This window comes from Mobula birostris, chromosome 25 (genome assembly GCF_030028105.1).
Source record: "Mobula birostris isolate sMobBir1 chromosome 25, sMobBir1.hap1, whole genome shotgun sequence".
NCBI classification, from domain to species: domain Eukaryota; kingdom Metazoa; phylum Chordata; class Chondrichthyes; order Myliobatiformes; family Myliobatidae; genus Mobula; species Mobula birostris.
In genome coordinates this window covers 40,614,536-40,627,117 of record NC_092394.1, presented here as the reverse complement: position 1 = coordinate 40,627,117, position 12,582 = coordinate 40,614,536, and the positions used below count along the sequence as shown (strand labels likewise).

The 12,582-nt window shown below is 45.2% G+C and overlaps 1 protein-coding gene across 3 annotated transcripts in view; it reads left to right on the top strand.

Annotated features, from left to right (window-relative positions):
- fkbp6 (FKBP prolyl isomerase 6) overlaps window positions 1-12,582 on the top strand; it is a 79,341-nt gene that overhangs the window by 16,875 nt on the left and 49,884 nt on the right. For 2 of the 3 annotated variants that reach the window (XM_072243054.1, XM_072243055.1), the window contains exons 2-4: window positions 2,527-2,630; window positions 3,494-3,611; window positions 6,137-6,226. In XM_072243054.1, coding sequence (XP_072099155.1) covers window positions 2,527-2,630; window positions 3,494-3,611; window positions 6,137-6,226 — 312 coding nt within the window. The remainder of the gene's footprint in view (window positions 1-2,526; window positions 2,631-3,493; window positions 3,612-6,136; window positions 6,227-12,582) is intronic. The other variant, XM_072243056.1, reaches the window with a different exon arrangement.

The following is a 12,582-nucleotide window of genomic DNA, read 5'->3' as shown; positions in this document are numbered from 1 at the left end:
CCATCGCATCTGCTGCCCGTGACTCCCTCAGTAATAGATGTCGGTCTGGGCCGGTGTGGGTGGTGGTCTGGGCCGGTGACTGTAATGTTTATTTTATTGTCTGCCAGTGGTGGAATGAGTGAATATTTGGGGTAGTTGATTGGGAGCCAGTCGAGTGTGCTGTTTGGTTATGTGTGGTGATGGCCTGCCTGGGAGTGGCACTCATCCACTCATTCTGTGATGCTCCTGACTCGTGCCCTAGTAAATATTGGAAAGGTTTTCAGGCAAGTCCCTTTTTGCAGCCTTGGCATTTTTGTTGCTGGTCCAGTTGAGCTTCTAATCAATAGTGTTGATGGTGGAGCACTTGGTGTTGGCAGTACCATTGAATGCCAGGGATTTGTTGCTCTAGTTACTGCCTGGCACTGGCATGGTGCCAGTGTTCCGTCCCGTTCATAATATTGGCTAGGTATTTCACCAGGCTGAAAGTACGCTGGCTGGTTGGTAGTGGTTTTGTTATTGTCACATACAGTGAAAAGGCTGCCTTGCTTACTGTTCATACAGATCTAATCCCACAGCTCATGTTTGTATGTTGTCCAATGAAAGTAATGGTGACACAGAAATGAAACCAGCATTTGACTGAGTGTGGCATCGATAAGCACTGCCAAATGGAAGTTGACGTCAGGGGAAAAGTGATTCCTCAATCTGGTTGGTGACCAATTATCGCAACTCCAGGACATTGCTGCAGGAGTCCCTCAGGGCAAAGTCCCTCGCCAACCATCGTCAACGCTTCAAAGTCAGAAATATACACTTTACTGAGACTCACACAACGTTCAGTTCCGCTTGCTGTTCCTCATCAAGGCCTTTGCTGTGAATCAACAGAACTGCTTCAGGCCCCTGCTTTGGTCACTGGGAAGCTTTGTCTCGTAATGACATTGCTTTCACTGGATAACAGGAGCAGAGCATTGCGTTACAGTTCGATGATGTGCACAGCAGAGGAAGAGAAGCTCAGAAGAGGGCTGAAGTTGAATGTACCAGGAGTTTCATGTAGTTTGGATTAGTTTTTGGGAGCTGTGTGCTGGAAGGCAGAGTTTGGTGGATCAGCTACAGTACATGAAAGGTCTTGTCCAAAGAACAGACTGATCGATTGCTTTTGGGATTACTGACATTGTCTCTCGAAAGCTTCTTGTGTGCCCTTGGGAAGGGTTTTAGCCAAGAACCTTGCATATTCATTTACTTTCCAATGAATGTTTAATGTATAAAAAGCAATAAGACCAAGAACGCATCCAGTGTCATTACCTGACAGGTCAGAAAGTGCTTTGTAACTTGGCTTTCAGATGAAAATCACCACTATAAAAATACCCTAAAGTAAGACGTTGAAAGGTGGCTTTCAGTGAGAAATGAACCATTAAGCAGCAGTAATAAAGGAATCTGCGTCAACAGACCTTGGGCCAGATTGGATTTTGATATTGAAATACATTTTAAATACTGTGGTATATTAACATTTCCAGTGGTTCATGTGTGGATGTGTTGGAGATTGGAATTCGTTAACAGAAAACAAGGACAGGTTAAAATGACATTGGGGATTAAGAGAGGGGTAATATTACCAGACTTTGAGATACTGAGTTTTTGTTAGTGGAGATGGGAATTTGATTTTAAAAGGACATAGCTTGGTTTTATTATATTTCAACCAATCAGTAAAGCAAACCTGCAATAACAAATTGCCAATGTTTGTATGTTCATGTTTCTCTATAATAAAATATTTCACAGATCAGAGACTCCAGTTCAGTATTTTATGGAATGCCCAGTACAATTTTTCATGGAATTGATGTCACGTACCTACAGTTTAGATGGAAAAAGGGGTGGTGATGTACACAAGAGACTTTTAGTTAGTTTGTGTCAAATATTAATTGAAACAAACTGGGAAAATGTTGAATGAAGTTAAAGGGGACGTTTTCTAAACCGTGAAATTAAACCATTTCAACTAATTCATATGAAAGATGGCCGAAGCACGTCAGTTGCTGTTGCCAGAAATCTGGGGTGTCCTGATTGCACTTGGGATAGTCAAAGGGGTCACCATTTTGCCTTATGAAAGGTTTGAATACAAGCTTGAAATTAAAACTGAGAAATAAGATTTAAATAAAAAGGTAACCAAATTGTGGAAAGAATTGCCAAGAAGACTGTCAGTGCACAACTGTTGAACTGAGATGCTTGGTTGTCTCTATACAGTGAAGGATCTGAGGGACGTGATCAGAAGGAAATGGGTTTGGATTAATCCATGAATGTAGAACTGGCTTGTTTACTGACAGCTTTGTGTTCCTTCTGCACATTCACTTATTAGGGTATAGTAAATAATAAGCTGTCTAATAACTTAGAATACTGAAACTTGTTCTAGTTCCCACCCATGAGCCATAGTTTATGATATCTCTGGAGTGACGCCAGTTGAATACCATTTTTGCAGTTCTATGAGGACTGAGCCAAGCAGAAGTGAATTTAGATTATGTAAAATGTTTATAATTAATGTTTCATTTCTGATCTGTATGACTGCAGATTTCCATCCATTCGTTGAACAACTTCCATTGTATACCCTCACCATGGCTGAAACAAAACCTGACTGGGCTGTTAGAACCAGCAGAGCATCTGAAGACCAACCGGTAATTCTTCAGGATATTCTTTTCATGACTTTCAAGAGGTCTGACTGGCCATTCAGCGAGGTAAAGGCAGGAGGAATTTGCTAGCTGCCCGAGAGAGTCACTCTGGGTCTGCCAGTGTCCTGCCGCAGTGTGTAAATGTCGATCTCAGAACAGTAACTTGAAAGAACGTTACATGTTTCTCTCCCCATGAAGCATGAAGGTAACACAAAATCATTATTTCTCAGTTGTCCCTCAGTAGTGGGATGGAGCGGAACTGGCCCATTCCCAGTCTCAGCTCCGGGGCTCCAAGCTAAGGGGTTACATTTCACAGAGCATCGAACAGTACAGCTCAGTGTGGGTCCTGCAGCTGATTTTTTAACCTCCTCTACGACCAATTTAACCTTTCCTACATTGCCCATAACCCTCCATTTTTCTATCACCCACATGCCTATCTATGTGTCTCTCAGATGTTCCTAAAGAATCAGCCTCAACCCCCACCCTCACAGTGCATTCCAAGCACTTAGCATTCTGTTTAAAACAAAATCACTTTTACAGGTCCCCTGAACTTTCCTTCATTCACCGTAAAAGGAAGTAGATTGGGGATCCTGAACTACCCAGAAGCCTGTAGTCAAGCATTGTTTGGCAGAAGCAGTTTTGGCTTGGGCTGGGCCCTGATGTTTTTCAGGGATAAACAGCAAATTTGTGCATGTACCAGGTCAAGTGTGGACAGTGTGCCATTGGGAGACAATATGGCCCCACAAGTCTTCCCCTTCTGAAATGGTGCAAGATTGAGGGTGAAGCGATATGGGAGGATAGATATGTGTCTTTGGTCTGACTTGTATTGTGACTATGTACAAGTGATGTTCCATTAATTCTGTTTTCAGGGCCCCTTCCACTACATGTCCCTGAGGATGCAGGATGTGACTGGTGATGGCGGTGTGTTGAAAGAAGTTCTGCGGCCTGGCTCGGGCAGTGTAATTCCATCTACCGCATCGGTCTCTGGTGGGATCAGTCACTGAGTTTCCTGAACTCTGCGTTTCGAGACTGGGGCGATTACTCTGGATGGGCTCAGTGAACTAGGAGGCTCTGCTTGGAAATGAGGGGCTTCCCATCTGCCTTTAGTTATAGTTCCCCTTTCCCCAGCTGCGATCATTCAATCATAAGGTGACATGACTGAGGAAAGGGTCTCTAGTTTCAGCCTGGACCCAGTAAATGTCTGGACGACAGTCAGACTGTTTGAGCCAGTGGTTCCCATGATAGAGCAAGAATTCTGTACTCATAGAAACATAGAAAACCTGCAGCACAATACAGGCCAAAGCTGTGCCGAACATGTACTCCCCTTAGAAATTACCTAGGGTTACCCATAGCCCTCTATTTTTCTAAGCTCCATGTACCTATCCAGGAGTCTCTTAAAAGACTCTATCGTATCCACCTCCACCACCGTCGCCAGCAGCCCATTCCATGCACTCACCACTCTCTGCATAAAAAAAACAAACAAACTTGCCCCTGACATCTCCTCTATACCTACTTTCAAGCACCTTGAAACTGTGCTCTCGCGTATTAGCCATTTCAGCCTTGGGAAAAAGCCTCTGACTATCCACACGATCAATGCCTCCCATCATCTTGTACACCTCGATCAGGTCACCTCTCATCGTCCATTTCTCCAAGGAAAAAAGGCCGAGTTCACTCAACCTATTCTCATAAGGCATGCTCCCCAATCCAGGCAACATCCTTGTAAATTTCCTCTGCATCCTTTCTATGCTGTCCACATCCTTCCTATAGCGACGCGACCAGAACTGAGCACAGTACTCCAAGTGGAGTCTGACCAGGGTCCTATATAGCTGCAACATTACCCCTTGGCTCCTAAACTCAATCCCATGGTTGATGAAGGCCAATGCACCGTATGCCTTCTTAACCACACAGTCAACCTGCGTAGCAGCTTTGAGTATCCTATGCATTCGGACCCCAAGATCCCTCTGATCCTTCACATAGCCAAGAGTCATACTATTAACATTATATTCTGCCATCATATTGGACCTACCAAAATGAACCACCTCATACTTACCTGGGTTGAATTCCATCTGCCACTTCTCAGCCCAGTTTTGCATCCTATCTATGTCCTGCTGTAATCTCTGACAGCCCTCCACACTATCCACAACACCCCAAACCTTTGTGTCATCAGTAAATTTACTAACTCATTCCTCCACTTCCTCATCCAGGTCATTTATAAAAGCACAAAGAGTAGGGGTCGCAGAACAGATCCCTGAGGCACACCACTGGTCACTGGCCTCCATGCGGAATATGATCCGTCTACAACCACTCTTTGCCTTCTCTGGGCAAGCCAGTTCTGGATCCACAAAGCAATGTCCCCTTGGATCCCATGCTTCATTACTTTCTCAATAAGCCTTGCATGGGGTACCTTATCAAATGCCTTGCTAAAATCCATATACACTATGTCTACTGCTCTACCTTCATCAATGTGTTTGGTCACATCCTCAAAAAATTCAATCAGGCGCAACCTGCCTTTGACAAAGCCATACTGACTATTCCTAATCATATTATGCCTCTCCAAGTATTCATAAATCCTGCCTCTCCATCAACTTACCAACCACTGAAGTAAGACTCACTTATCTGTAATTTCCTGGGCTATCTCTACTCCCTTTCTTGAATAAGGGAAAACATCTGCAAACGTCCAATCCTCCTGAGCCTCTAGCGTCCCCATTGATGATGCAAAGATCATCGCCAGAGGCTCAGCAATCTTCTCCCTCACCTCCCACAGTAGCCTGGGGTAGATCTCATCCGGTCCCGGTGACTTATCCAACTTGATGCTTTCCAAAACCTCCAGCATATCCTCTTCCTTAATATCTGCATGTTCAAGCTTTTCAGTCTGCTGTAAGTCATCTCTACAATCACCAAGATCCTTTTCCATAGTGAGTACTGAAGCAAAATATTCATTCAGTACCTCTGCTGTCTCCTCCGGTTCCATACACAATTTTCCACTCGAGTAGCGATGGCAAATTGTGGGCAACTCAAGTGGCATAGGTTGTGTTTGTGAAATTGCTTTACCAGTGCTCACCCCTGTCTACAGTGTGAGGAGTGGTAAGCAAGGGAGGTGGGTTTAACTCGCTCAAGACAAAGTTTAACACCAGCATTGACCCATCTTGTTTATGTTGGATTTAGCTGGTAAAGGGAGAGAAACGAGCAGACAGAACACCCAGCTTGCTTTTGTAAAGTGCTGAACTTGCCGACGGTCACGGCCCCCTGCCTCCCCTGAGTGCCCTGCATCAGTGTTCTGAACTTGTTTGGGTCAAGACCTCAGCAGGATTGCCTGTGGTCGTAATGGCCACAGTAGCTGAATTGTCTGAACCCTTTCAGTCTGCTTGTTTGGGTCAAGGGCTCAGCAGGATTGCCTGTGGTCATAATGGCCACAGTGAATGGTTTGTCTGAACCCTTCGAATCTGCTTGTCACCTTCCTTGGTTGAGTTTGCATCTCAGCTTTGTTTTTTCTCCATTCACCTTTCTTGCAGTTCATTACAGTGCCTACAGTGAATACACAGACAAGCCCTTCGATTCCAACGTGCAGAGGAATTTACCAAAGTTCATGAAGATTGGTCAAGGTGCGTGTTGTCTGTGGTGTGGGGACCCTTGCTGATGCCATGGAGAGTGGCCTGTTACAAACTGGCATTGCAGTGCTGCACTGCTGCCGTTTGCAACTTGCCTGAACTGGGGTTATGATACTGCTGCATGTTCTCATCTTGCTGCCCAGGTAGCAACAGTACTCTGGTTTCTACACCGCAAGTGAAAAGGGGTGATTAAAGTGAGAAAATGGTGCCCACAGTACCAAATGTGTGCACTAAATGGTGCACTAAGGACATTGTCATTGTGAATTACCCAGTCTGGCTTTCATTCTTGCCCTTGCTGAAAAGGCAAAAACTGCAAGCAAGTGGTTCTGTGAACTGATTTTCTGTCTTGTGGATTGAAACCAATCAGATTCTATTCAGCAACTCGAAATCTGGGATCTTTCATGTGTTGCTGGTGGGCAGAAACCAGGTGCTGTTTCTCTGCTGGCTATCTCAGATCGATCTGTGTCTGCTTGTGACTATCTCAGATCGATCTGTGCCCACTTGTGTCTATCTCAGATCGATCTGTGTCCACTTGTGACTATCTCAGATCGATCTGTGCCCACTTGTGACTATCTCAGATCGATCTGTGCCCACTTGTGACTATCCCAGATCGATCTGTGTCCACTTGTGACTATCCCAGATCGATCTGTGTCCACTTGTGACTATCCCAGATCGATCTGTGTCCACTTGTGACTATCCCAGATCGATCTGTGCCCACTTGTGACTATCCCAGATCGATCTGCGCCCACTTGTGTCTATCCCGGATCGATCTGTGTCCACTTGTGGCTGTCTCAGATCGATCTGTGTCCACTTGTGACTATCCCAGATCAATCTGTGCCCACTTGTGACTATCCCAGATCAATCTGTGTCCACTTGTGACTATCCCAGATCAATCTGTGCCCACTTGTGACTATCCCAGATCAATCTGTGTCCACTTGTGGCTGTCTCAGATCGATCTGTGTCCACTTGTGTCTATCCCAGATCGATCTGTGCCCACTTGTGGCTATCTCAGATTGATCTGTGTCCACTTGGTGTTGTGGCTGTATGCTGTTGGTCAGTGACGCTGGGTGGTAGAGGTTGGAGTAAGTTTGCCGAAGACCATGGGCATTAGCCTTGTGAGTAATGTGTATTAAAGGCTGAGCTGGGGGAATCCCTACACCAATCAATTCTCCCTTCTGGCAGTGATTACCGTCACTAGAGTCTCACTGATATAAACTAGACGGTAAACAGAATATTTCTGAAGACAAGAGAATGCTGATGCTGAAATGAAGAGCAACACGAGAAGTATGGATGAACTCAGCGGGTCAGGCAGCGTCTGTGAGGGGAAATGAACAGTTGATATTTCAGATTGAAATCATTCATCTGGATTCCTTTGGTTCAGATCAAGGGTCACGACCTGAAACATCAACGGTACATTTCCTTTCAAAGTGAACTCCATCTTTGTGTTTCTGCACTTAATCTGTTACCAATGGAAAGTAAGGTTTTATGAAGGCTGGTTGGGGACTCCTGTGTGCTTTCTCTAACTGTAAAATCAAAGTAGCAATTGTACAGACTTCAAAGCAAGGGACCAGGTATTATTCTTGTACTAGTTGCAGGCCATTTGGGATGGGATCTTGCCACAGTAAGGGGTTATTCTGAGCACAAATCCTCTTGGGCGCTGTATGAAGCCTCTGAAGTTTAACTGTGCTCTTCTGTTCACCCCCAGCCTCTCAAAGTGACCTTGAATTTGCAGCAAACTGGTGCTGAGAAATCATGTTTTTTTGAGGTGGAGCCTGTCTTCACAGCACTGATTACCCAGCTCCAGGTTATCCATGGTGCACTAGCGCCATCTAGAGATAAAACCCAAGTACTTCACCTCCTGGATTTTCATGTACTGTATTTGAACAAAAAGCTGCTCTTGTCATCAATAAAACACTCTGAGATCCTCAATTCCCAATATTTTTCACATTGGGCAGTTAGATTTTCTTGGTAGCCTAAATGTAGGCTAGTGAAAGGAAATGTTATCCTAAGGACTGGTTGCATGGGGAAGGACACTGACCTAGACCAGTGAAATGACAGTGTTCTCTGCCAGTCACTGTGCAGCAAGGTTATGCAGTGTTTGCCTTCAACTTGGCACTAAATTGGCCCCTCCATTGACACGTAATGGCGTGCTTGACATGGAGCTGTGTAAACTGAAATAACTTGGTAGCATTGTGATTCACGTCCCTCAGTAAGATCACTAAATTACTAAGCAGAGAAGACAATAAAGTCCTTTGCAAGGAGCTGTAGAAGCCACACACCACTGCACTCAGCAATGCCAGAAATTGAGATTTGAGCCATTGGACCAAATATGGCACCTGTTATAACATGTCTTTTGTTTTTGTTCTAATTTTTTGGAAATTTATATAATTTATTATTTTTGTGTATGATATTTGTGTGATACAATGTGTTTGTGATGATGCAGCAAGTCGGATTTTCTTTGCATCCGTGCATGCATGTAGCTAGGCAAATGATGATGAACTTGACATCGACCTTAACAGCTGATACTCGATGAGGTGGATCAATCATAATTCTGCTGCAAGCCAACTGCTTTTAAGTAACAGTGGGTCGTTCGAACCCTCGATCCTACCATTCAACTGCTTTATAATTCCCATTCCCATCCCAGTTCCGATGTGCGGGTCCACGGCCGCCTCCTGTGCCAATATGAGGCCACCCTCAGGGTGGAGGAGCACCGCCTTGTATTTCATCTGGCTAGCCCCCAACCTGATGGTATAAGTACTGATTTCTCCTTTCAAGAAACACATTTTCCCCTCCCCCTTCCTCTATTCCCCATTCTGACCTTTTACCTCTTCATTAATAATAGGCATCCGTTAGTCTTGTGAGACCATAGATTTGCGACTTGGAAGGTTTTCAGGGCGCAGGCCTGTGCAAGGTTGTATGGAAGACCAGCAGTTGCCCATGCTGCAAGTCTCCCCTCTCCATGACACCAATGTTGTCCAAGGGAAGGGCATTAGGACCCATACAGTTTGGCATCAGTGTTTTCGCAGAGCAATGTGTGGTTAAGTGCCTTGTTCAAAGACACACATGCTGCCTTGGCCAAGGCTCAAACTAGCGACCTTCAGATCACTAGATGAATGCCTTAACCACTTGGCCACACGCCAACACCTCTTCTTACTTGCTTATTACTTCCCCTGGGTCCCTTTCTCCTCTGGCCCATTCTCCGACCCTTGACCTTTCACGGCCTGGCTTCACCTGTCACCTTCCAGCAAGTGTCCTTCCCCTCCTCCCACCTTTTAATTCTGGCATCTTCCCCCGCCTTCTCAGTCCTGAAGAAGAGTCTCAGCCTGAAACATCGACTTTCTATTCTTTCCATAGATGCTGTCTGAGCTGCTGAGTTCTTCCAGCATTTTGCGTGTTTCTTTATACTGTTCATTTCCTTGAATTCCTGTTGTTCCAAAACCCCCTGTTTTCTACTTGCTAATCCTAAATAGTTCGCCCTTTGTTTGAAGAAGTTCTAATCTTTCCAATAGTGGAAATGCTCTTCCATTGATGTTGTGTCTGAGCTGTCTACGTGATATACAAGACAGGACAGTATGATATGGAGAGCAACCTGTTGCCCATGTAGCAGGGTCTCTCTCTCTATGCTGCTGATGAATCCAAAGGAACGGCAGAGACCAATACAGTTTGACATCAGCAGCATTGCAGGAGTTGCCAGTCAGCGTTGAACTCAACGTGGGATTGTCTCAGAGGCTCCAACTCTGGATTTTTTTCTGGGAGTTTACTCCTGAAGCCTTCCCCATGAATGGGTATAGCAGCAGAGGATTCAGGTCAGATTTTTCCTTCTCCTAGATGAGCTGCCAACCACAGCTGAAGAGGCCCATCCGCCTGAAGCATCTGGTTTTAAGGAACCAGTAACCCACCTTTACCCTTCTCCTGACAGTAGAAACGGTCGCAACAGGGTTAGTAGCGAAGTCACACTTCGGAGCTGGACTTTGTTGTTGGAGGCTACTGAGACACACGCCATTGAGAGCATTGAATAGGTGGTGGGAGCTTATCCCCGTTACATCCCCTGTCTATGACAACCTTAAGGAACCAAAGTACATGTATGTCACCAGATACCACCCCGAGTTTCATTTTCATGTGGGCATTTGCAGTAAATGTAAACAAACACTGTCAAATCTATGAAAGATTTCACACAACAAACCGGATAAATAACCAAGTGCAAAATACAACAAATTGTACAGATGCAAGAAGGAAAAAAGAAAGAAGGTGATCAATAATTATTGAGAACATCAGTTGTAGAGTCCTTGAAAATGAGTCCATAGGTGAGAAATCTGTCCAGTGTTGGGGTGAGTAAAATTATACACTCTAGTTCCATAGCCTAATGGTTGAAGGCCAATAACTGTTCCTGAACCTGGTGGTCTGGGACCTAAGGTTCCTGTACCTCCACTCTGATGGAAGCAGTGAGACGAGAGTGTGGCCTGGATGGTGGAGTAAACCTTGATGATGGATGCTGCTTTCCTCTGACAGCACACCTTGTAGATGTGTTCAATGGTTGAAAAGGCTGTATCTGTGATGGGCTGGGCTGTATCTATAACTTATTGTAGGCTTTTCCATTCAGGGGCTTTGTTGTTCCCCAATCAGGCCATGATGCAATCAGTCAGTACGCTCTCCAGTGCACATCTACAGAAGTCTGTCAGAATTTTAGATGACGATGACATGCTGAATCTTCACAAACTTCTAAGAAAGTTGAGACTCTGGTGTGCCTTCTTTGTAGTGACACTTGTGTGTTGGACTCAGCCAGATCCTCTGAAATGGTAACGCTGAGGAATTTAAAGTTATTGACCTGCTCCACCTCTGATCCCCTCATGGACTGGCTAATGGACCTCTGGTTTCTCTTCCTGTAGTCAATAATCAGCTCTTTGCTTTTGCCGACATTGAGTGAAAGGTTGTTTTCATGCCACCATTCGGCCAGCTCCCTTCTCTATGCTGATTCGTCACCACTTTTGATTTGGCCAACGACGGTGCTGTCACCGGCAAATTTAAATATGGCATTGGAGCTCTACTTAACCCTACAGTCACAAGTATCAAGTGAGTTGAGCAGGGGCTAAGCACACAGCCTGTGGTGCATCTCTGATGATAGAGATTCTGGAGGAGATATTGTAGCCAAACTGAACTGACTGAGATCTGCAAGTGAAAAAATCAAGTTTCTAGTTGCACAAGGAGGTATTGAGGCTTGGGTCTTGGGGTCTATTGAATAGTTTTCCTGGGATAGTAGTGTTGAATGAAGAGCTGCAGTCAAGAGTATCCTGAAGTATGCACCTTCACTGTCAGATGTTCCTGTGTTAAATGAAGAGCCAATGAAATGGAGTCTGCTCTTGACCTGTTCGCTGAAGAGCCAATGAAATGGCGTCTGCTCTTGACCTGTTAACTGAAGAGCCAATGAAATGGCGTCTGCTCTTGACCCGTTGTGACAGTAGACAAATTGGAGCTGATCTAAGTCGCTCCTCAGGCAGGAATTGATATGTTTCATCACCAACTTCTCAAAGCACTTCATCACAGTGGATGTAAGTGTTACTGAACGATAGTCATTCTTCTTGAATGTCATAACCTCCTACAGAGTTAAACCTTGCGACACAGGGGACAGAAGAGCTTCGCTTCCAGATGAGCTCGATGCCTTCTGTGTTTGCTTTGACCACCAGAACAGAGAGGAACCATCACATGCCCCCATGTCTCCCAGTGATCCCTTGGTCACAGTATCTGAAAATGACATGCGGCTGCCTTCAAGAGAGTGAATCCAAGGAACGGATCCAGTCCGGATAGTGCACCTGGCCAAGTACTGAAGGCCTGTGCCGACCAACTGGCTGGTGTATTCATGGATATCTTCCACCTCTCGCTCTGGCAGTACCCATCTACTTCAATCACTCCAGTGCCCAAGAAGAGCATGGTAACCTGTCTAAATAACTGTCGCCCAGTGGCACTTGCATCCGCAGTGATAAAGCATTTTGAGAGGCTGTGTTGAAGCATATCAGCTTCTTTCTGAATAGCAACTTGGATCCACTCCAAGCAACGTCTACAGCAGATGCCATCTTATTGGCACTTCACACAACCCTAGGACATCTGGACAGCAAAGATGCACACATCAGGATGCTCTCTTTACATACGATGCTCTCTTTGCATACATAGGATTGATTACAGCTCAGCATTTAATGCCATCATCCCGTCCAAACTGATCAATGAATTCCAAGAACTAGGCCTCAATAACCCCTCTGTGTGATTGGATCCTGGATTTCCTCACTTGTACACCCCAGTCAATTTGGTTTGTGGAGATGTTTTTGGCAATCTCCATCAGCACAGGGTCACCACAGGGA